At 36.7% G+C, this 23617-nt stretch overlaps 1 protein-coding gene across 1 annotated transcript in view; it reads right to left on the bottom strand.

The window, feature by feature from the left end:
• Positions 1-270: 270 nt before the first annotated feature.
• Positions 271-23617, bottom strand: part of atp7a (ATPase copper transporting alpha) — a 29383-nt gene continuing 6036 nt past the window's right edge. The window contains exons 4-23 of the mRNA XM_026281231.1: positions 21166-21837; positions 20295-20498; positions 18845-19008; positions 18610-18771; positions 17466-17542; positions 17031-17253; positions 15550-15783; positions 15243-15334; positions 15031-15158; positions 13599-13753; positions 12478-12612; positions 11220-11414; positions 10959-11141; positions 9583-9793; positions 6545-6691; positions 5017-5159; positions 4725-4928; positions 3882-3999; positions 2920-3022; positions 271-1839 (exon numbers count right to left, since the gene is read on the bottom strand). Coding sequence (XP_026137016.1) covers positions 1566-1839; positions 2920-3022; positions 3882-3999; positions 4725-4928; positions 5017-5159; positions 6545-6691; positions 9583-9793; positions 10959-11141; positions 11220-11414; positions 12478-12612; positions 13599-13753; positions 15031-15158; positions 15243-15334; positions 15550-15783; positions 17031-17253; positions 17466-17542; positions 18610-18771; positions 18845-19008; positions 20295-20498; positions 21166-21837 — 3824 coding nt within the window. The 3' untranslated portion in view covers positions 271-1565. The remainder of the gene's footprint in view (positions 1840-2919; positions 3023-3881; positions 4000-4724; positions 4929-5016; positions 5160-6544; positions 6692-9582; positions 9794-10958; positions 11142-11219; positions 11415-12477; positions 12613-13598; positions 13754-15030; positions 15159-15242; positions 15335-15549; positions 15784-17030; positions 17254-17465; positions 17543-18609; positions 18772-18844; positions 19009-20294; positions 20499-21165; positions 21838-23617) is intronic.

A 23617-nucleotide genomic window follows, 5' to 3' on the forward strand; every position in this document is an offset into this window, starting at 1 on the left:
TATTTATTATATATGATCATTTATTATTATTGATTTCCAACTTTATATTAAAAATGTTCACAAAGAAGTCATTCTTTAAACAAAATTTCACTTTCTTTTTTAATGTTGACAAATTGAAAGCTTATTTAATATTATGTGCGCTATGGTTCACACCTCCGAATTTTACAGAAATTTAGAAATTACAAATTTTCCAAAACGCTAATCAGATTTTTTTTTTTTTTTTTTTTTTAACAATGCAAGTTAAAAACAAGTTAATGAATGCCCGCTGGCTTATTAAAAACTGTCTGTTTATTGAAAGAATAAGATGCAAAACTACAATAAGAATCATCCCAGACCACATTTAGAAAAACAATCAAGTGCATAAATCACAATTCCAGGATGTTTACATTGTCATTCCACTTTGAACACATTTGGCAAAAACAAGCAACAACTAATCATTACTTACTAATGAGTGTACTTGTTTCGTTTGAAGACTGCATCGCTTAATTGACCTTAAATAACACAGTAACAAAACTTCCTCCGGGTAATTTTTTAATGTATATATTTTGGCTCATTTTCAAAAGCTTAGAATGTATTAGTAATGTGTTTCAGTAACCTGATTCCGGTCGTGCTGTGACATGTTGAATATCTCTGTATCCGTTAAGGGCATTAATGCACAAACGGCTGAATATAAATGTGCTGCGCTCAATCACACAGAGTTCACACAAACCACTGGGTTTTGAAATCAGATGAAGATAAAAAAAAATATTAATAATATAAAAAAAAAAAACGGAATTTAAAATCTTAAAGTTGAGCTAATGCACATTTATAAGTGGCAAAGGCAGCTCAAGTGTTGCTGAACAATAAAACGAATACTGTATGCTGAATCTTAAAAGACACTTAAAATGGTTTAGCGTTTTCTTGGTCATTGACTTGTGACCTCATCACAATCGCTGCTTTCTTTGGAATGTACTGCATCTTAGCACTTGAGGAAAATATGAAAGTAGAGTTCATTTGTTCACCTCTAAAAGAAATCTTCGCATTCCTTCATGTCCCACAACGAAGTATATAATATACTATAAATAAAAGATGTAATAAATATTCACTTAATCATGATCATAAAACACAATAAATCACTTTTAAATTGCTATTTTCACAAATATATATATGTATTTTTTTTTTTGTAGTTTATTTTCCTTCCCAGGATTGTCATTTTTAAAGGGACAGTGCATCCAAAAATGAAAACCCGTGTTGCTTTGTTCTTCTAAACCGAGGAAAATGTTAGTAACCCAAACGCTTCTGATTCCCATTTATTTCCATTTTTTTCATGGCATTTAGCAACAGTTTGGTCACAAACGCATGCAAAATACCTGTGCTTGAATGTGACTAAATTACATAATTGTAATTTTTGGGTGTACTATCCCTTTAAATTGGCCAGCAAGAATACTCGTAATGTAAACGGAGAGCCTGTTGAACGGCCGGACAGCCAAAGCTGTGTAAGCGGATCCATGCAGCATCACAGTGACAAACCTCTCCTGAGGCGACTGAATTGGGACGCCCCTCGTCTACAGGCACTGAGGTAAAGCTCAGACCATCTCCTCCTCGCAGTGAGCGTCTCCCACCAGCAGAGAGTGTTTATCAGGTTCACTGAGGGCCATGCTGTTCATCGAGTGCTTGTCGGAGCGCAGGGAGTTGATGGAGGCCCGGCTGTAGTTGACGAAGCGGTCGAGCAGACTGAGTTTGGGCGAGGGCCGGCGTAGCTCTCCCATGCCGATGTGAACACTGACATCCGACAGGCTGCTGTGTCTTTTCACCTCGCCCAAGCGTCTCTCCAGTTTCTCAGCACTGGGTTTAGTGTAGCTGCAGAAACAGGAAACGAGGGTCAAATTTGAGGGTCTAAAAATGATCACGACCAGTGTTTGGTAAGTGACTCAAAAAACGTAATCCACTACAAATGACTTTTTTACAATTGTAATGTAAAATACTATGGCTGCCCTCCACTAAGGATTTTATTTGGTTGAATAGTAGTCATTTATTTGAAGCATTAGTCGACTAATCGCACGTTTATTAATAAAACACTTAAATCATTAAAATGAGCCTTTAATTGCCTACATAGCCAAATAAGAGCTTAAGCGCAGATGTAACGCTTGCCACAGCACACCAGAAGTAATGAAGTCTAACAGTAAGAAAACATTAAGGAGACTGCATTAACATTAAGATAATTCACTGATAAACTGGTGCTTTCTTTGTTTTCAGGATCAGAGATGTAGTCTGAGACACTTACACTGACTCGTCATCTTCGCAGTAGATTACATAATCTGAAAATATTTGTTTCCCATTTGAACTGGTTCTTTTAAAAAGTAGACATTTCACTCTATAGGTATATTTTTTTTGAATGTCTGTAAGGCAAAGATATATAAACGGAGGTTCCTCGTCTCAAGTTCAAAGAGACCAAGACGGCAGAAAGCGCATCCTGCTTGCTTTATTTTACAAAAGCACAGTATTTTAAGTGCACACAAAAAACAGTCTTTACAGATTATAAGCAATAACTGAGGTTGATGAATGATAGGTGATTGTTTGGATGTCCTGCCCAATGTACCGCATTACTAAAGACTAGCTGTTAGCGATCTGTCTTCGCCAGTGGATTTGTTTTTTTTCCTGCAACTAAGCCAAGCTTCTTCTTGTCGGCTAATGAATAGTCGACTACTAGGGGGCAGCCCTACTGATTAATGCATTAAAAAAGTAATCAGATTACCAATTACTTTCTAGTTTAATTTACTCTTCAAGATACTGAACCTTAAAAATACACTACAAAACGAAACTAAGTTAGATATGCATACGAGAAACATATCTAAAGGAAGTCCAATATAATAAAGCCTGTTACTAAAGCATGCAAAAAATTTTATTGAACCGCACTGTGTGAAGATCAGAGAGGTTTACCATTTGAGTAAGAGAGAGGACAGCACTACAGACACAGAGGAGGCAGCCATCGCAGCAGAGCCCATCCAGGGCTGAAGCACCAAACCCACCGGCATAAACACACCTGCACACAACAGCATCCCATAATGACACTCCAGCAATAATAGTGTCCGGATACTTTTTAAAGCATTAGATGCAAAAAATTCCATGCTTTTTGCTGTGAGACCTAACTGATATATTATTATCTAACATAATACTGAGCTTCAATGAAAAGTAGCTACAAACTAACACTTGTGCAACATTATTTACGTTAACGTGTCCTATTTTATTCTATCGGGAAAGGAACTGCTAAGCATTGGGGGGAATTTAATTCAGTCAGTCTTTTTTTTCTTTTTTTTTTTTTTAAGTATGGATACATTAAATAGATATATTTATAATGTAACAAAATTCTATTTTAAATAAATGCTGTTCCTTAGAACTTTTTCTATTCAGCAAAAAATAAACAGTTTTAGCATTAATAATAATCAAATGTTTCTTGAGCAGCAAATTTGCATATTTTCATGATTTCTGAAGATCATGTGACACTGAAGACTGGAGGACGATGCTGAAAATACAACAATAAATTACATTTCATACAAATATATCCACATTGAAAACAGCTATATTAAATTGGAATATTATTTCACTTTTTTACTGTATTTTTGATCAAATTAATGAAGCCTTGATGAGCAGAAGAGACATCATTAAAAACATTACACACCACACACTTTCGAACAATTGGATGAACAGAAAATATAGTTATAATATAATTTGTTCAAAATGAAAATACTTTCTGGAGGTTTTTAGAAAATGCTTTTTTTCCCTCTCACCACTAGATGGCTTCATATATTAAGCGTTTCAGGCTCTATTCTGTAACCTGTTTGCGGAAAGTGCCAATAATACTGATATAATAAAAAAATCATATTTGGTTTATTTGTTCTCACCTGCAGCGATGGGAATCCCCACAAGATTGTAGATCAGTGCAAATACAAAGTTGATTCTGATTCTTTCCACGGTCTTCTTAGAAAGGTCGATACTCCCAACAACATCGAGAAGATCATTCTGTTTACAACAGAAAATTAAAATTAAAATTGATGAATCAAAAAGTGCCATCTCACGAAATTTGTGTTAATCTAAACCATACAGTTTTGAGTTAAGGTTAAAATTCCTAGTCCTACAAATGGTTAAAAATGCTACTTTTGTGCAAATAAAGAAATAAATCAATTTGTAAAAAATCAGGTAGATTTTAAACTTGCATATTCTAATGAAATTATACAATCTAATTTAGATTAAAGACTGCTTGTGTTGCATGTTTGTTTGGATCGTGATTAAAATGCATTGGTTGCCTCTCATTTGAAATTGAAAGAGCACAGACAAAGCCTTAGTTTGTTTACACGAAGATCTTTCTTTTTTTCATTTGTGCAACTTGCGTATTAGATTTGAGGTTTGTTTTAAAAGATTAGTTTTGTTATATTTAAATTCCACGTGCGGCAACAGCCAAATTATAGGACACCTTTTAATTGACTGTATAATCTCAGCTTTTTAAAATTATCAGATCATGAGTTGACTGTTTCATCACATTCAATACAAGTTTATTTTTGTATACCCGTTTTCACGATGCAAATCAATGCAAAGCAGTTTTGCAAAAAAAATTAAGATTCTACATTACATTTAGTAATTGCTTATCAAAGTTGATGTCTATACGCCAGAAACGAACTTAACCAAACGAACACTATTAACAGCAATGTTGCGATCAAACTATGCAATGCATTGATTTATTTTCATACCCTGATGAGCACCACGTCGGCTGCCTCGATGGCTACATCTGTTCCCGTGCCTATAGCGATGCCCACATCAGCCATCGCCAGCGCTGGAGAGTCGTTCACTCCGTCGCCCACCATCGCCACGCGTTTCCCCGCCAGCTGGAGCTGCTCCACTTTCGCCACCTTGTGAGATGGCAAGACTTCTGCAAACACCTTCCTGATGCCCACCTGGAAAAACCCCACAACCTCAGCTGCTACACAATCACCGCTCAAAGACAAGAGTTATCACTGAAGGGGATGGTAAAGGGTGCTGTACCTGGGCGGCGATGGCTCGGGCGGTTCTGCTGTTGTCTCCCGTCATCAGCACCACCTCCAGCCCCATCGCTGTGAGGGTTTGGACGGCCAGCTCGGCTTCAGGCTTCACCGTGTCTGCGATGGCCACCATTGCACAAAGCTCATCTGAGAAGGAAACCGCACACAATTGCTTCAGTTGCAATTATTTAACTTCCATGTGTGACCAAGAGTCTGAAGTCTCTGGGGTATATTTGCATGGGTCAAAATGATAGATTTTTCATTTATACCAAAAGTCATTAGGATATTAAGTACAGATAATGTTCCATGAATATATTTTAGAAATGTCCTACTGTAAATATATAAAAACTTAATTTTTGATTAGTAATATGCATGTCAAAGGACTTCATTTGGACAATTTTAAAGGCGGTTTTCTAAATATTTTGATTTTTTTTTTTGATTGCAACTTCAGATTCTGGAATTTTTTTTTAAATGGTTGTATTTTAGCCAAATAAAATACAGAAATGTACAGAAAAGGTTTAATGCACATGAACACCACAACTAGGACTACACGATAAACTGTATTTTCAATTATGATCACGATTTTTGCCTTTTTTTCTGATTTGTAAACCACAATCTTCTGATATATTTTGCCCACTGGCTATTTATCCTGAAAATATTTCATTATTTTGCATTGGTAACAAGCCTCCACAAGATTTCTTGGTAGCGGTTGCCAAATGTTAAGAGTTTAAATCCCCCCTTTTTAATTTGATACATTTTCTGTCTATGATTTGTGCTTAAGTGACAATACCTGAGATTAATAAAATATCTACTTTTAAACAAACCAATTCAAATCAGAAACAAATAATCCATATGAAAGTTGCATTTCTCTAAATGTGATGTGTTGTGCTCGAGTCTTAAAGCTTATTATGGTTTAATATAGGCCTAAATGATTATTAGTTGACTAGAAACATATGTGAAGGCCTAATTTTGAGTTACAGACAAAAGAAGTGAAAAATTTCAGTTTTGGTCGAATTTGAGGTTTCCACAAAGATGAGATTCCTCTGCTCCAAATAGTAATTAAACATCTAAAATTATCTTTATTTGTACGTTTTCTGAGAGGAGTGGCTTTTTCTCTGCTCACTTCTGGACGTCTGAAGCTGCTTCTCACCACAAGTTGTAGGTCTATTGTTGCGAATACATATCGAATTCTCAATAACATGAGTCCAAACCAATGAAATATGATTTTAAAACCCATGCTAAAGAAAACAAAATGATTACGCTGAGTGACATCTGCAAAGAAATCTTCAGAAAACTCCATCCTATTGCCTTCAAACGACTATAGCTCAGTCATTTCCATTCGATTCCAACAAGTCATATATCATTTTAAAGGTATTTTAATGAATTACTCAGTTTACCTACACCAACTCTTTTTGCCAAAACAGGTCACATATTTACTCCGAGGCAGCATTAGAACTAAATGCATCATTAGTCACAGAAAAACAAAATCTACCGATGTCCGACATCAAACTGTTGTGTGCGGTTTCACTCACTGTCCACAGCCACCAGCACTGCAGTGCATCCTCTCTTCTCGTGCTCCGTCATGGCTTCATCCACATCTGCTCGCACCTGCAGCGCGTTCCTCCTCATCCACTCTCTGTTCCCCATCAGCACGGTGAACGAGGACGTCTGGACGACAGCTGAAACACCGCAAACACAAGCATCATGGTGTGTTCACACTACAGACTGCATTAGATTTTAAAGTCCCCCCATTATAAATTGTAATATAACACAGCTCTAAGTGAATGAAAACATCCTTGTGAAGTTTTAAATCTGAAACTCCACCTTGTATACAGTTACTGACTCTCAAAAGAAAGAGTCGACTCTGAATCATTAAAACGAGTCTTTTTTAAAACGAATCCCTAGCCTTTAAAAGCCCCGAGAAGCCATGGTTTACAGTTAATTTATACAGCGTTGTTAGGCACAATGCAAAGCAGACTGCTTTATAAAATGGTTATTGTATTTATGTAGTAAGGTTTCACAAAATAAAACAGCAAATAAAGTTTAATGATATTAATAAAAACAGTATTCCTCCGCCAAATAATGTAGTTACTCAGAAACAGTTCTAACAAAGAGGTTGCCGAGCAACACACAAATGTAAACAAAGGTGTATGTTTGTAGAGTGGCTCAGCCAATCAGAATCAAGGACCGTAACTATCGGTTTCTTACATAGCGTTTTCCTTGCTAACGGCTGTAAACAAAGCAGCACTGCGCTCACAAACACTGCTTTATCAGGCATGATGCAATAAAAATAAGACCAATCAGACAAATCACCACAAATTAGCGTCATGCAATGGATGGGGTTCGGAAAAATGAATCGTTGAGCAAATAGTTTAGGAGCTGTTGAGCAAGGAACGTAAAAATAATGGCATATTTTTAGACAATAAAAGTGTTTTTTGACCTTGCATGCATGTCAACATGTTGTTATGGACTCTAAAATCCAAAATATGAAGCTTTTATTATCCATAACGGGGCACTTTAACATTGTCCATCTTTTTTTGCGTTCAAATTCTCATTTTAAATAAGGAAACTACAGGACGAGCATATAGGCTCATGCATTTATTTATTTGTTATACTAAAAACAACAAATATGCTAAGACTGGGTAAAACAACAAAAATAGAGTTCTCGATTTTAATAGATTTTCATTTTTATGAACAAATATCGATTTTGAAAACCCAGTCGATTCTGTTTTCAGTAGATGAATGAACCGTACAGTTATAAATTACTATATCACCCTCAGTGTAAACGGTCAAAGTTTGTTTTATTATTAATTATTAATTAAATAATGAAGACATGTCTAACAGGTGAAATATAATGAGTGTATAGTTTTATATTTAGTGAAATGCTCTCCTCTAGACTTGACGAGCTGTGGACACCAATGACTTACTTGCCTGAGGTAAATGAATTGAAATGTGACACACAAGCCATTTTAATCACATCTTTCCATGAATTAAACACTGATTAAGTGATCACGTGAGGTATGAGATGTTTATTCATGTTTATTAGTAATGAGGAAGTGATGATCGCGTTCCTGTCAGAAAGAAGCCATTTATCGAGCTCCAACATACATTTTTTTTTGTAATTATTTGATTAGTAAACATGCTGTGGCGAGTGGGGCGGGGCCGAGAGGCGTGGGAACGAGGAGTGAGGCCAGGTGTAGTGATTGAAGATGAGCTACACCTGAGCCCCACCGCTAGTATCGAGTCCCACGTAGGAGATGGAAGGATATAAAACTGGAGTGACGACCGTGAAGGACGAGAGAGGACCAGGCCTGGGACATTATTTTATGTTTTGGCTTTTATTTGCGCGCACCAGTCGTCCGCGAGGGGCTGGTGCGCCGTTTTGTATTTACTTTTGAATATTAAAATGGTTTTGATTGTGCGCCGGTTCCCGCCTCCTTCTTCCCGATGAGTAAGAAGTGCGAATCGTTACAGTGGTGCCGAAGCCCGGGAGAAGGAGGGACGCGCTGCTGAAGATCCCTCGCCGCTGTGGTGAATCCGCGGTGCCCTCGAGCAGGCGAAGTATGTGCCGCCAGGGACGCTCGAGGCGGTGGGCTGGAGCGAGTTGCCGGGGACGGGCGAGCTCGCTGCCGACCGCCCACGACAAGGAGGGGCGGCTGCCGTCCGTGAGGGAGCGGAGGAGTCGGCGCCGTTCGCCAGGGGGCCGGAGCCTGCCGCCTCCGTGACGGAATCCGGAGGGGCAGGGAACGGGGGACTCCTGCCGCTGCCCAAAATCGGAGGAGTGTCGTGCCGTCCGCCGAGGGCCGTCCAGTGCCACCGCCGGGCACCGCGGAGGAGATCACCCAGCCGGTGGAGGGCCGAGCAGCAGTGCGTCTGGGAACCGGATTTTTTTTTTTTTTCCTCTCTCCCCTCTCTCGTCCCTGTCGCTCCTCCTTCCATCTCCTTTTCTCTCGCCTCGTCTGTCCTACCCCCAGGTTCCCGCAGGTCCCCGTGAGCGGTCTCCCCCGGAGGGAAGGGGGGGGGGGGGGGGAGTAGAGCGCAGTCTCGGGAGTACCCCCCGGCCTGCGAGGGGTGATGGGGGTATGTGGCGAGTGGGGCGGGGCCGAGAGGCGTGGGAACGAGGAGTGAGGCCAGGTGTAGTGATTGAAGATGAGCTACACCTGAGCCCCACCGCTAGTATCGAGTCCCACGTAGGAGATGGAAGGATATAAAACTGGAGTGACGACCGTGAAGGACGAGAGAGGACCAGGCCTGGGACGTTATTTTATGTTTTGGCTTTTATTTGCGCGCACCAGTCGTCCGCGAGGGGCTGGTGCGCCGTTTTGTATTTACTTTTGAATATTAAAATGGTTTTGATTGTGCGCCGGTTCCCGCCTCCTTCTTCCCGATGAGTAAGAAGTTCGAATCGTTACACATGCATACCAAACCAAAAGACAATTTTCGGTATAAATACCGAATACCGTAATATGTAATCTACTGAACACACCATTACACTCAGAACGTTCCGATTTGTATATATTTCCAGTATGCAGCCAATGGGATCCTGCAGAAGTGGTCATGTGACACTCACCGAGCGGCTGCGGGTCCATGATGAGCGGGTGGTCACTGCTGTGCGCTCTGGTGTCACTGATCTGGATCAAGACGGCATTGCGCTGGTTCTCCTCGCTGTCGCTGTCGTCTCTCTTCAGCAGGTTTTCTGTGTTACTGACCAGACACCTGATCCCACAACCCGGCACGGCCTGGAAATCTGTACAGGTGCCGAGAGACTCCGACCCCAGCTCCTGAACACAGAAGAGGCATTGGGAATCTACATGAGGAATACACACTCTTATGCAAATCAAGCACCGATACAGGAACTGATGCTTAAAACAGTCACAACATTAAAAAAAAACAAGCCGTACTGAAACATTCTACACTTTTTTTAGAAACTGTTTTTACTGCAAATGTATAATTTATTTATTTACATATGCTGCTGTTTTAAAGTTGAAATACGTTTCTTATGCTCTGCAATAATACAGTAAAAAATAGCAATTTAGCTAAATATTTTATATTTAAATATAAATATTTATACAATTTAACCTCTTAACTGTCTGTTAAAATTGTAAAAAAAAAACTTTTTAAAATAAGACATTGCATTACATCAATATCATGTTACAAAATGTTTTCATTCATGAATTATAAAAATGTATGTTTGGATCGTGCACTTTCAAGACTACGTTTTCCAAAAGTGTGAGTGACAGTTATGGGGTTAAAACTGTTTTCTATTTAATTATATTATATGTACTTTCTCCTGTTTTTTCAAAGCATCATTACTTCACTTTTCAGCTTCACACGATCCTTCAGAAATCTCAAGATATATTTCTGATTATTATCAATGTTCTTTGATAAATCTAATGACCCTAGTCTTGCATGTAGATGCACTTTAATATTATTATTTTTTGATAATTATGGCTTTAAATGTACTGTACTTTTTTCTTTAAATAAAAAGTCAAGTAAATGTATTCGATATTTTCATGTATTAGAATATATTTCCAGTAAACTTTAAATGTCAATAGGCAACAGTTTTAGAAATTAAAATGTTTTGCATTAAAATGTTTTAAAATTATATTTATCAGTAAATAAATATATAGAATAATAAATAGCATTGATAATTACATAATAAATAATTACAAATGGTTCCAAACCAGTTTTTGCTTCTTTTTTGTGTTGAACACAAAAGAGGATATTTGAAGAATGTTGGTAATTAAACGGTTGCTGGAAGCCATTGACTTTGGAATAAAATACAATGGAAGTCAATGGGGACCAGAAATTGTTTGTTTGACAGCATTCTTTAAAATATCCTCTTTTGTGTTCAGTTGCTGGGTGAACTATCCCTTAAACTAATTTAGTTTACCCCCACCACAGTTTGTAAGTAAAGAAACGACACACCATGAAGTCAAAACAGACCTGTTTGCAGTATTTGGTGATGGCAGCCCCCAGCGGATGTTCACTGTTATTTTCAGCAGTGCCGACGATCGCCAGCAGCTTGGAGCGTGGCATCCGGTTCCCCTCGGCCAGCATCTTCACCTGGACCACTTTGGGAGCGCCGTACGTGATGGTGCCGGTTTTATCAAACACCACAGTCTGAATCTGAAAGCATGAACGGGTTTATAAAACAGTCTATAATATAAAACGGCGACAGCATTAAACTCAGCGGTCGTCTCTGACCTTGTGTGCCATCTCTAACGGCTCTCCTCCCTTGATGAGGATCCCGTTCTGGGCTCCCACACCGGTTCCCACCATCACCGCGGTCGGGGTGGCCAGACCCAGAGAGCACGGGCAGGCGATGCAGAGGACAGTGATGGAGGCCTGGAAGGCGAAGCGGATGACCGCCTCGGCCTCAGAGATGCTCTTATTATAACCCTGCAGAGAGAGACGCTCACCATTTGTTCAAAGAAAGAACACAACCTGGTCTAGCATTAAAGGAACCGTTCAGCCAAAAATAAACATTTGCTGGTACTTCATTCATCCTCAGACCATGCAAGACGTTAGCTCCTTTCAGATTATCAGCTGAAACACCGTGGGCCTGATACAATTTCAATTTAGAGTTAAAGAAAAGCATATTAAGGAATATGGCTCGTGATGATATATTGAGGTCTCATGAAGCGAAACGATCAGTATGTGCAAGAAACTAAACTGAGATTATTCACAACATTATTACCTGTAATCCAGAGCCTCAGACAAACTGGGAAACTGATCCTTCTCCTGGTTTGTTTACATAATCACACAATGATAATATCATACACAATTATATTATCAAAGCACCCAATAATGTATAACATGGATGTTTTACAAAATAGCCTTCATTGGCTCATCTTTTTACATATTGAGAAAGCATAAAGATTAATATCTACCCTTCATTCATCATGTCTGTTCATGTATGCAGTGTTGGGAACTAGCTAGCTAAATTATGTAATTTAATTACAAAATAAAAGCAACTGTAATCAACTACTGAGAAATTTTTTGTAATTCAATTAGTTACATTTGAAAAATTTTACAAACGGGATTACATCTCTCTTTTTTTTCCACACACACACACATACAAATTTAACTTATTTCTTTCTTAAATTTCCTTGACTGCTCTAAAATATGAGAAACCAGTGTTTCATTAGTAGAACACATGCTTATTCAATACGAAGGATAATAATGTTGTAAATAATGTTCAGTTTCTTGCACATACCAATAGTTTCACTTCATAAGACCTCAATATATCAATATATGTTTTTTTTCATTCATTTACATTTTATGAATCAACTATAAACTATCCTTTTAAAATCCTCAAGTATAAATTATTTTAAAGGGACATAAAAACACGTAAAAACAATTAAAACTAATTGAAGTCTAAACAAAAAACTGAAATACTTTCTGAATTGCATCCTAGCTCAACCGTAGACGAACAGGGATCTACAGAGAAAGCTTCACTCACAGGGAAATACTTCTCCACAAGAGGAAAGTTCACAAATCCGATCAGAATCCAGGCTATGAGAGTCAGGAAGGAAACCCCGACGATGAACGGGACGAAGTAGCCGCTGATCTTATCCGCAAACTGCTGGATGGGAGCCTGAGATTAAAGTTTAAAAGTTTTTGTGAAGACCAACGGTTAGATATGCAGATCCAGTATACTGGACAAATAAATGTTTGGACAAAAGTTTGTTTCTTATTAAAAATTTTAAACTTTGTGATTTAAAGCACCGCTTCCCAAACAGGGACCCCATTAAATTATTTAAAATAACACAAAGCTAATATAATAACAAAAACAACAAATGGGAAAACAACCAGAAACCTACATATATTTAATTAAATTATTTTAAATAAGAAAGTTAGGATAAAAAAAAAAAAAGTGTGATTTCTAGACCTGGAAAAGTAATGTAATTTGATAACAACTACCTGAAAATGTTTGAATGAATACACATTTTTTCTGTTTATGTCTCCTCTAAAATAGAAATTGTAGTAAAACATATTTAAAAAAAATAATTATCAAAATCAATAAAATCACAAATTACTGGAAAAGTCATTGAGACTTTTAGAAACCTTTGAGTACAAAAAAAAAAAAAAAAAAAAAAAAACATACAAAATAAAAATAAATAAAAATATATTTTTTACAGTACTTTTAACCAGATATTGAAGTGTTTAAAAACATTTTTATTCTTTTGTTTCTAATTTTTTAAAAATTATTTTGTTTTTAATTTCTAAAGACTTAAAAAACAAATACACTTTTACATTTTCAAAAACCTTTTTTTATTACAACAAAACATTTCTAAATCTATTTGTTTTATTTCATAGTTTTGATAGCTTCTTTTTTTATTTCAACTGCCAATGCAACCAGAAAATATCATTTATCAACTATGGTTTACACTATAAATTTTTATTATTCAGACTTTGTCATAAATCTTATATATTTGAAAATAACAATAAATTAAAACTTATTCAAATTGCAATTACGACCAGCAGAACTACTATCTCAGTCTTGCAAATAAATAAATGCACATTAATCTGCAGATTCAGAATCTGTTATTTTAGAAAGAGATGCTGAGCTGACAGACGCACCTTCGAGGTCTGCGCCTCCTCCACCAGTTTGACGATCTGCGAGAGGGTGGTGTCTGTGCCCACATGAGTGGCTTTGATCAGCAGAGAGCCGTTCTGATTGATGGAGCCCGCGATCACGGTGCTCCCCGGCTTCTTGGTGACGGGCATGGCTTCACCTACACCACGAGACACATCATTATTACTCTAGATTTCAGTCACTGCACACTTTGCTGAGTGTGTTCTTGTGCTGGTATCTTGGCTGGCCTGTGATGGTTAAATAAATGACACCAAAATCACCAGAAGGTGGCAGCAAGTCCCTGACTGAACGAGTGAGTCACTGAATCGTTCATTCAAATGATTTGTTCAAAACGGCTGATTCATTTAGAGACAAAGCAAGCAACTGTGTGGATTATTGAATCATTGATTTAAATGATTCGTTCTAAAACAGGTTAATTTAAGAACGAAACTCAGCTCTGCTCAGGCTTTAACTAGAACTACTTTCATTGGCAAAATGAAAAAAAAGGGAATATTGTGGCTACAGTGTCGCGCAATGTTTACGTCTTGTTGGTTAAACTGTATAACTATATAAAATTAATATCAGAATTGCCGCCACCGTCATGTCGTGGAGATGCGGTGTGTTTCCAAATATGGAAAGGGGTGTTACATTTCCGTCACATGCTTGAGGTATTCGGCCAATCACAATGCACTGAATGGCTGGCCAATCACAGCACACCTCACTTTTCAGATCGATGAGTTTTGTAAAAATTGAGGCGTTTCAGAAAGACGGGGCACAGAGGAGCGACAATAATTTACAGCATGTATGTTTTTTAACCTTAAACCACAAACACATTGTATTACACCAAATAAATATGTTCCATTTAGCATCGTCATATTAACCCTTTAAACATATAAATCTTTAATAAAAAAAATAAAAACTTTTTTTGCTTTCATAACTTTAATTGTAGGGTCTTTCTACTTGCATTCTAATAGGATTCATCAAACAGTGAATGCTTTTGGACTGTCAAGTTGTCTTTTTTTTCGCAAAGTGAGTAACATATGCAAGAATTTCAGCGAACATCTAATTAAAGCAAAAATCACTACTTTATTATAGTCGATAAACATCACATATTCCTAACTTGGTTTCCTCTATAGTCTCAACTTTTTCAACTATAAGCCCCCAGTAATATACCTAATGGATTGATTCAACAAAAACAAAAACATTTATTGGGGGAGGATTTAAACTCTTGACATCTGGCGACCGTAAACCATGAACACTTGTGGATGGATGTCTGTTAGAAATTGCAAGTGGCACATGAATCGTATTCAAGGTGAATAACCGCCTGGCAAATATCACAGATGATTATTCTCAATAAATCACGTGCAACCCTTGTATGTGGAACACACAACAATTATCCTTCCCCGTTCGATTGCTCTCATATTAATAAAGAGAAACCTGTAATGAGAGACTCGTCTGCCATCGAGTGTCCTTCGATCACTCGGCCATCGACTGGAAACTTCCCTCCGGGCACAACCTTCACAACGTCTCCTCTCTGAACCAGCTCCACATCCACCTGCTCCTCGCTGAGAGACACACGAGATCATACATGTGCAACACAGTCAGCTGTGCTTTCAGTTTACTAGGAGAATCAGATTAAAAGCACAAACCTGCTCACAGACATGTCATCCTTCAGTGTGACGACAGTGGCCTCTGTGGCCTGTAGAGACATCAGCTTGGACAGAGCCTCCGACGTCTTACTCTGAGATTCAAGACAAAGCCATAAAGAACTAGAACTTGTTTTCCTTTTATCTATTTATTTTCTGAGACTTATCACAGCAGTTGCATATCGTTGCTATTTTGTTGGTTTCGATTGCATCTATTTGTAAGTCGCTGTGGATTCAAGTGTTTGCTAAATGCCTGAATAATTACGAGCATGCAGATGAATAGCTTGTGTAACTGGAAACTCTTGCTCACCTTTGCTATCTGCTCCAGCCACCTTCCCAGCGAGATGAAGACAAACAGCATGGGCGGAGTATCGAAAAAGGTGATGGGGTTCACTTTGGCTCCTTCGATCATGGCAACCAGGAGAATCACCACGGAGTATGTGAATGCAATCGTTGTGGCCAGAACTATCAGCACATCCATATTGGCCGTCCTGTGCTTGACAGCTTTATAGGCTTGACAGTAGAAATACCGTCCACCGATAAACTATTTAAGAAAGACAAACCGGTTTGGTGAATAAATACAACAGAGCTTTCATAAAGTATGTGAGACAATGGAGCACTAAACCTTTTTATAGCAGCAATAGCCAAAAATACACTGTGCGAGTCAAAATCAAAGATTGTTCTTTTATGCCAAAAAACATTGGATGTTAAGATCGTGATCCATTGAATATATTTAGTAAATTTCCTACGTAAATATATTAAAACTTAATTTATTGATTAGTAACATGCATTGGTAAAAACTTCATTTGCACAACTTTATAGGCTATTTTCTCAATATTTAGATTTTTGTTGCTCCCTCAGATTCCAGATTTTTTAAATAGTCGCATCTCAGACGAATATTGTCCTCCTAACAAACTATACATCAATGGAAAGCTTATTCATTCAGATGATGTATAAATCTCAGTTTAGAAAAATTGACAGGTTTTGTGGTCCAGGGTCACTTACACCAATGTCTTGGCATATCTTCAGTAAGTAAGGAACTTCTAGGGGTCATATGATGCTGCTAAAAAGAGCATTACTTTGTGTATTTGGTGAAATGCAATGCATTTACACAGTTTAAGGTTAAAAAAAAGATATATATATATATATATTTTTTTCACATACTGTCCATTATTGTTGGTCCTCTCTCACCAGTCTTTCTGAAACACGTTAATTTTTTAAAATCTCATTCTGAAAAAAAAAAGCACAGTGTGCTGTGATTGGCCAGCTGTCTGGTGCTTTGTGATTGGCTGAATACCTCATGCGCGTGACAAATGTTACGCCCCTTACCATATTTGGAAACACACAGCTTCTCCACAACAACAGTACTAGAGTGTGAATATAAGTTATGCCTTCTTTCTTTTTTTAGTTTACACAAGTTTTCTAGTTTTTTTTACATTGCAAAACTACCAAATCATGCTGTAAGTTTAAACGCAACATATAAACACCGTCTGTTTGATTACATGACATTAACTAATCGTTTGATTTTTAACCGTACATTTCTGCTATATGGACATCATCTGGATAATGCATCATTAAAACCACTAGAAGAAATAATACTGAACTGAATTTGGGCGTGCAAATCTAAAAAGACAAGTGGAGCGTGTTTACACAATGCATTTTAGGAGAGCGTGGACGAGTCTTAACTTAAATCTCACATATGCACAAACAGCAGAAAGGAAAGCTGCATCATATGACCCCTTCAAACACAGAAAGTGGCTTAATAAGCCCCAAAACTGGCAGGTAACGGACCTGCACAGGGACACAGAAGAGAAACGAGATCAGGTTCATGATGGAGAGACCAGGCAGCAGCTGTTTCTCCAGGAACATGGAGGAGTGGACCTTCTCTCGGTCCTCGGCCGAGGCGTTGTGATGGTGGGACATCTCGATCTGGTGATCCACGATTATCATGTAGATCATCATACCCATGACAGGCACGCAGAAGAACAAGCTGATGAGGAACGATCTCTTCCATCTGCCAGGAAACAGGACGCAAACATTAGCGGTGATCTAACAGCTGCACTTCAAGACACCGTTCTCACTGAAAGTGTTTTCCATTCCATTGTGTTTCAGTGTAAATGCACCAGACAGATGCGTATCACTGCTGTAAGCCTGTACTCAAGGATGTACAGCTCAGGAGGATGGGTCTCAATTCTGAAGCTTCCTATGAAGTGGTCGTGTACTTACTGTTGGATCTCACGGCTGTGATCCAAGTGACTCCCAGAACGATCTCTCTTCACCAGAGAGGCTGTAAATCCCAAGTTCTGTCCGTCGAAAAAGGGAAGTTCGTGTCAGAACACATGCTAGAAAATGATGACTAAGTTCCCTATAATATTATTTATAGCTTTGTTCCAGAATATGTTGACACATTTGTTACACATTTGAGTAACTGATTGCCAAGTAAAAACAGAGCTTTCGGTGTAAAAACGATCACGGATTATTATACTTTATACGTTTGGGATCAGAATGATTTGAGTTTTTTACAGGAGTTTCTTCTGCTCATTACGGCTGCAATTATTTGATCAAAAATACAGGAAAAATGTTAATAATGTGAAATATTATTATGATGTAAAATAACGTTTTTCTCTTTTAATATACATTAAAGTTTAATTTATTTCTGTGTTTCAAAGCTGTATATTCAGCATCATTCCTCCAGTCTTCAGTGTCACATGATCTTCAGAAATCATTATAATATGTTGATTTATTATTGTAATATCATAATATTATTGTTTTTGAAACCTGTTATACATTTTTTCAGGATTCTTTAAAGAATAAAAAGAAAGCATTTATTTAAAATATTAATCTTTCTAACAATATACACCACCAGTAAATATTTATTGTATCTTTTTTTAAATTAAATAAAAAAATTAAATTAGCAAGGTTGTGTTAAATTGTTAAGAAGTGACAGCAAATATATATACGTTAAATAAATAGTTCTTTTAAACTTTTTATTCCTCAAAGAATCCTGAAAAAAAAAAGCATCGCAGTTTCCAGAAAATAAATATTTGGCAGCACAAATGTTGATACACTGATAATTCTAATAATAAATAATAATGATTTCTGAACGATCATGTGACACTGAAGACTGGATTAATGGCTGATGGAAATTCAGCGTTGCATCACAGAAATAAATTATATTTTAGAAGATATTAAGATAGAAACCATTATTTTATATGCTAATAACATTTTGTTAAATTACTGCATTTTTTCTGTATTTTTGTTCAAATAAATGATGAGCAGAAGAGACGTCTTACTGATCCCAAACTTTTGAAAAGCAGTGTAAATGTATATATGAGTGTGGGAGTGTGAGTGAACAGAAAAGTGAATTGACCTCTATCCATCGGATCACGTCTCTCGGGCCGGTCACTTCTGGGTCGTATCTGATGTGGGCTTTATTAGTTGCCAATGCAACTGAAGCATAGAGGACGCCTTTCTGCTTCATCAGGTTAGACTCGATTTTGTGAACGCAGGAGGCACATGTCATCCCTCTGACCTGTTAAACACAGACACGTCATCCTCAATCTTGTGCTGATAAGAAAATGGGTCACAAATCAACAACAGCTAACCACAAGCTCCAGGGTCCCGTCAGAGCCGTCGTAATCCTCCATCACTGACGCCGTGAAGCCGAGCTCTCGGATAAACTCTGCTATTCTCTGAGGATCGATGACCGAGGGGCTGTAGCGAACCTCGGCTTTACTGGCCATCAGTGCAACCAAAACTGAGTGTACCCCTGAGAAATAAAACACATGGTGCATCATTAAACACAGCCGAACTTAGATCTTAATCTATGTGTGTATGTTAATAAGCATTCGACCGAATACTATGACATTTGTTCTGATTCCTTTCATTATGATTTAATACAATGCAATTATATTCAAGCATGATTCTGTTTTGTCCATCAAACAACGCTGGATAGAAACTGATTACATCATCTGAATTACGTGATCTGATTCCAAAAATTGAGTACATTACATTTTAAAATGCTCATAATAATCAGATTACCATTGCTTTTTAATGGATTGCATGATTATATATCATTCACACAATACAAGTAGTTTATTCATACTCCCTAATTTAATTTCCCTTTCTAAAAAAAAATCATATTGATGGTCAACAAATAAACCTTCAATATTTATCTTATAATATAAGATATTACTAAAACGATTTTATGGTTTACATTATTTTTAATTTGACATTTTATGATTTAATTATTAGCTAAACCCAGTTGTTAATTATTAATTATTAGAAATCCACTGCATTTCTTACATTAAGCACAGTAAAAAAAAAAAAAAAAAAGAATAATTATTAATAATTCTACAAAAATAAATATTAATTAAATAATGATTATTAAATAAAGAATAAATATTTAAAAAATAAATAATAATTATTACATAAATAATCATTATAATTAATAATTTAATTATTAGAAACCCACTGCTTTTCTTACATTATGCGCAGTTTTGGAAACCCTGGTGTAATGTAATTTTTAATGCATTTTATGATTTTGAGATTGAGATATATATATATATATATATCTCAATGTGGTGCATTTAAGGATTCAAAAGGTGATCTAAAAGTAGTCAGAATACATTATCTGAAATTATTCATACTCCCAAATTCATTTTCATCAAAATAATATTGATGGTCAACGATCACATTAGCTTGCAGGCAAACAAATAAATCTTCTATATTTGTATTTTTATATAAAATATAAAATATTATTAAAAGGTTTTTAGTATTTACATTATTTTTATTTTACATTTTATGATTTAATTATTATCTTAACCCATTAATTAATTATTAATTATTAGAAACCCACTTAATTTCTTACATTAAGCACAGTGTGGGAAACCCTGGTGTAATGTTTAATGCATTTTATATTTTTATATCAATGTGGTGCATTTAATGGTAATTTTAAAACAAGCTTGATTGAAAAATGATCTAAAAGTCTTCAGTATACATGATCTGAAATGAGTTTCTTGGATGATGTGTGCTCAGAAACAGCTCTGGGGATACCGTGCTCGTTCTTCAGGTTCCTCTCGATGTTGGCCACGCAGGAGGCACAGGTCATCCCACCGATCTGGATAAAACATTTGGAGACGGTGTTTGTTGAAGGCTCAGCGTCACTCTCTGCTTCATTCTCTTTCAGAGATAACGGAGACAACGACGAGCTCCGGACAGATGGGCTTTTGACCACCGAAGGCACCAGTGAATTCGTCTCTGTGAACATGACAGGACAAAGTTAAAAGTGTCTGATATTGGTTTCAGTGGAAATGACATGTAGGACATTGTTGCTGTGTTTTCTGAAATTAAATAATCTGCACCCCAAAGCAATGACATAACATGAAAAAACCCAATTTATAGGGTTGCAAAAAAGGTGCAAAATTTCCAGTAAATTCAGTAAACACTCCAGAAATTTTCGAAACATTCCAGGATTTTTTTTTTTTTAATATTCCAGGGTTTTTTGAATTTTTTTACTTTCTTTTTTTTTTTTTTTTACTTCTACTTTTGGAATTTTTACTTTCATTAATCTGTTCCTTTCTTTTAGTTAAATCAAATGAACTACACTATCCAAAAGTACGATTTTATCAAATATTAACAGAACGAGACAAATGTAAAGACGCAGTGAACCTCATAAAACATGTCAAGAATATATCTGGTTCATATTTTACTCACACACAAAAAAGTTTCTAAACATTTTTCAACTTATTTGGCAAGTATGGTGAACAGCGATAAATGTACGGATGCTGAAGTGTCCATTCAATTCACCGTAAACCATGGCTTCTTGAGGTTTATTGCTTTTTTCATTGCATCAGATGTATTTATTACCAAAAAGCACCATATTTGGGACAATGGAGAGCCGTTATCTGTAACTGGATGCACTTACCAGGGAGGAAAGCGTCGAAGCCCATGTCCTCTATAGCGGCCCTCAGCTCCTCAGAAGTGGTCACTAAAGGGTCAAACTCAAAGGTTCCCTGATGATTGGCCAGTGACACTTGAGCAGATCTCACTCCTCTCTTCTGGGAGATCACGCTCTCGATGGACTGGACACAGGAGCCACAGGTCATGCCCTCGATGTGGATCTCTGCGACTGATCCCAGCGGCTGGAGGAAGCCTGGCTCCGGGGAAGCTGGGAGGACAGCTTTAAAGTCCCCTGGAGGAAGGGCTTCGATGGCCTTCTGTAGCTCCAGCGCTGAGGTTTGTTTTGGGTTGTGTTCAATCGTAGCTTGTGTGTTCTCCAAGGACACCACGACCGAACTCACTCCAGGCAGCTTGGATATATTGTCCTGAATATTGACCACGCATGACCTGCAGTGCATTCCTGTGACCTGAAACACTGTGGTGATGCTGGAGTCTGTGGACGGCTCTGAAAGCTTCTCCTCTGTCTGTTTGTGAGCGCTGAGCAGGCGCTCGACTTCACTTGCTGAAAGCTTTAACTGACGAGGTTTGGATTTAACAATGGCTTTGAAACCAGCCACCTCGATTTGGTTCACGATCTCATCTAGCGTGATGACGCAGGGCTGGTAGAGGACAGCAGCCTCCTGGGATTCAAGAGAGACTGAAAAAGCAAGGACAAAACCAAATTAATTTGGTTAGTGAGCGTTAATGAGAACATGCACACTCCTCTTTTGCTCATGCAACGGTGGTGATATTGGTTGAGAACAGTGTTGGGTGAAACTAGTTACAAAGTAGATATTTACTTGAAACATCATATGCAATTTTATGACATTGCGATCAAAAAATTGAATAAATGTTCTCTTTGAATTTTTATATAAATGTTACGTATAATGGTTAGTTTAGAACAAGTTGAAAAAAAAGGTAACACTTTAGAATAAGGTTCCATAAGTTAATGTATTAATTAACATGAACAATACTTTATTGTATTTATTAATCTTTGTTAATGTAAGGTAATGAAAATACAGTTATTAATTGTTCAGGCAAATTCACAGTGCATTAAATAATGTTAACAAGCACAACTTTTGATTTTGGATTTCAGCGTCTACTGTCTCACTAAATGAGGATGTGAACACACGAGGAACATCTCCAGAACTGATCCGAGAACGGCTTCATTAGCATTGGATCATTTGAGTAAAACTAGCATCATATCACATACACAGAACAGTAAAGGTATTCATGGCAACCCTTCAAAATAAAAGTCCGGTTTTGTTTAAAGTAGACTTGCCGCGATAAACGGTATTGACGGTTACATCACTTTCCCATCGTGACACCAGCCCCACCGTCATTTTAATTCATTTATTTTAAGTTTCTGTTTTTTCTTAAAATAATAATTATAAATAATTTTTAAAAGAGAGCATACACTATAATTAAAAACTGAACGCAGCTACATGCTAATAAATGCTGATTTTTGAGTATAATAAATGCTGAAATGAGTGCTGAGGCTAAGGTCTTTTTGGAAGTTTTTTATTTTATATTCACTTCTTATTTATAAGGTTTTATCTTATTTAAACTGTGTAATTTATGTAGGTCTATTTTATTTTCTTATTCATTTTAAAAACGTTCTAATATTGGCTAAGCATTAAACGTTCTATGGTTATTATTTGCTTGGATCTACAGTGTGCCGATGTCCATTTTTTTCAGCCTATATATGGTGGTATTTTTATTCGTTATGTTAATAAAATGTCTGTATCTAATATCACTGAGCTTTTTTTTCATCCATTCAAGCAGAATGTACATAGCATTCTGCTACTACTACTAAAAAGAAAAACATTATTTTTAAGGAATAATCACACAACATTTCTTCCATGTTTTATTATTAATAGTAAACCCCCTCCGTTTACCAAAAAATAATGTTTGCTTGATTTTCAGTAAAAGATCAATAATTAATGTTTTATGACTTCATTTGATAACTAGAAAAATGTGAAAACACAACAGGATTTCTGAGAGGGAAAAAAAAAATTAATTTCATAAGTCTACTGTAAGAAAACTCTTTATAAATTAAGTTGCTTTAAGCATTTAAATAATTAGACATGCTAAAACACTGAATTAATTAACAATAAAACATACGATGAAGAAAAAATAAAACATATCATAGGGCCCCAAACATAATTTTTGTTAAACTTTTAATAAATTGATGTGAAATTGTATAACTTATGATTTTAATTAATTAGACATGCTTTTTGATTAATACAATTAAAAAAAAAAAAAAAAAAAAAAAAAAGCAGAATCCAAAATTTTTTACAAAAAAAAAAAAAATCAGAATTTGGAAAAAAATTTAACTGATTTCATAGGGCCCTAATAAGATTAACAATTGCTGTAGACGGATTGTTCTTGCTTAGTTCATGTTAACTAATGGAACCTTTTACTAAAATGTTACCAAA

Source organism: Carassius auratus, chromosome 14 (genome assembly GCF_003368295.1).
Source record: "Carassius auratus strain Wakin chromosome 14, ASM336829v1, whole genome shotgun sequence".
NCBI classification, from domain to species: Eukaryota; Metazoa; Chordata; class Actinopteri; order Cypriniformes; family Cyprinidae; genus Carassius; species Carassius auratus.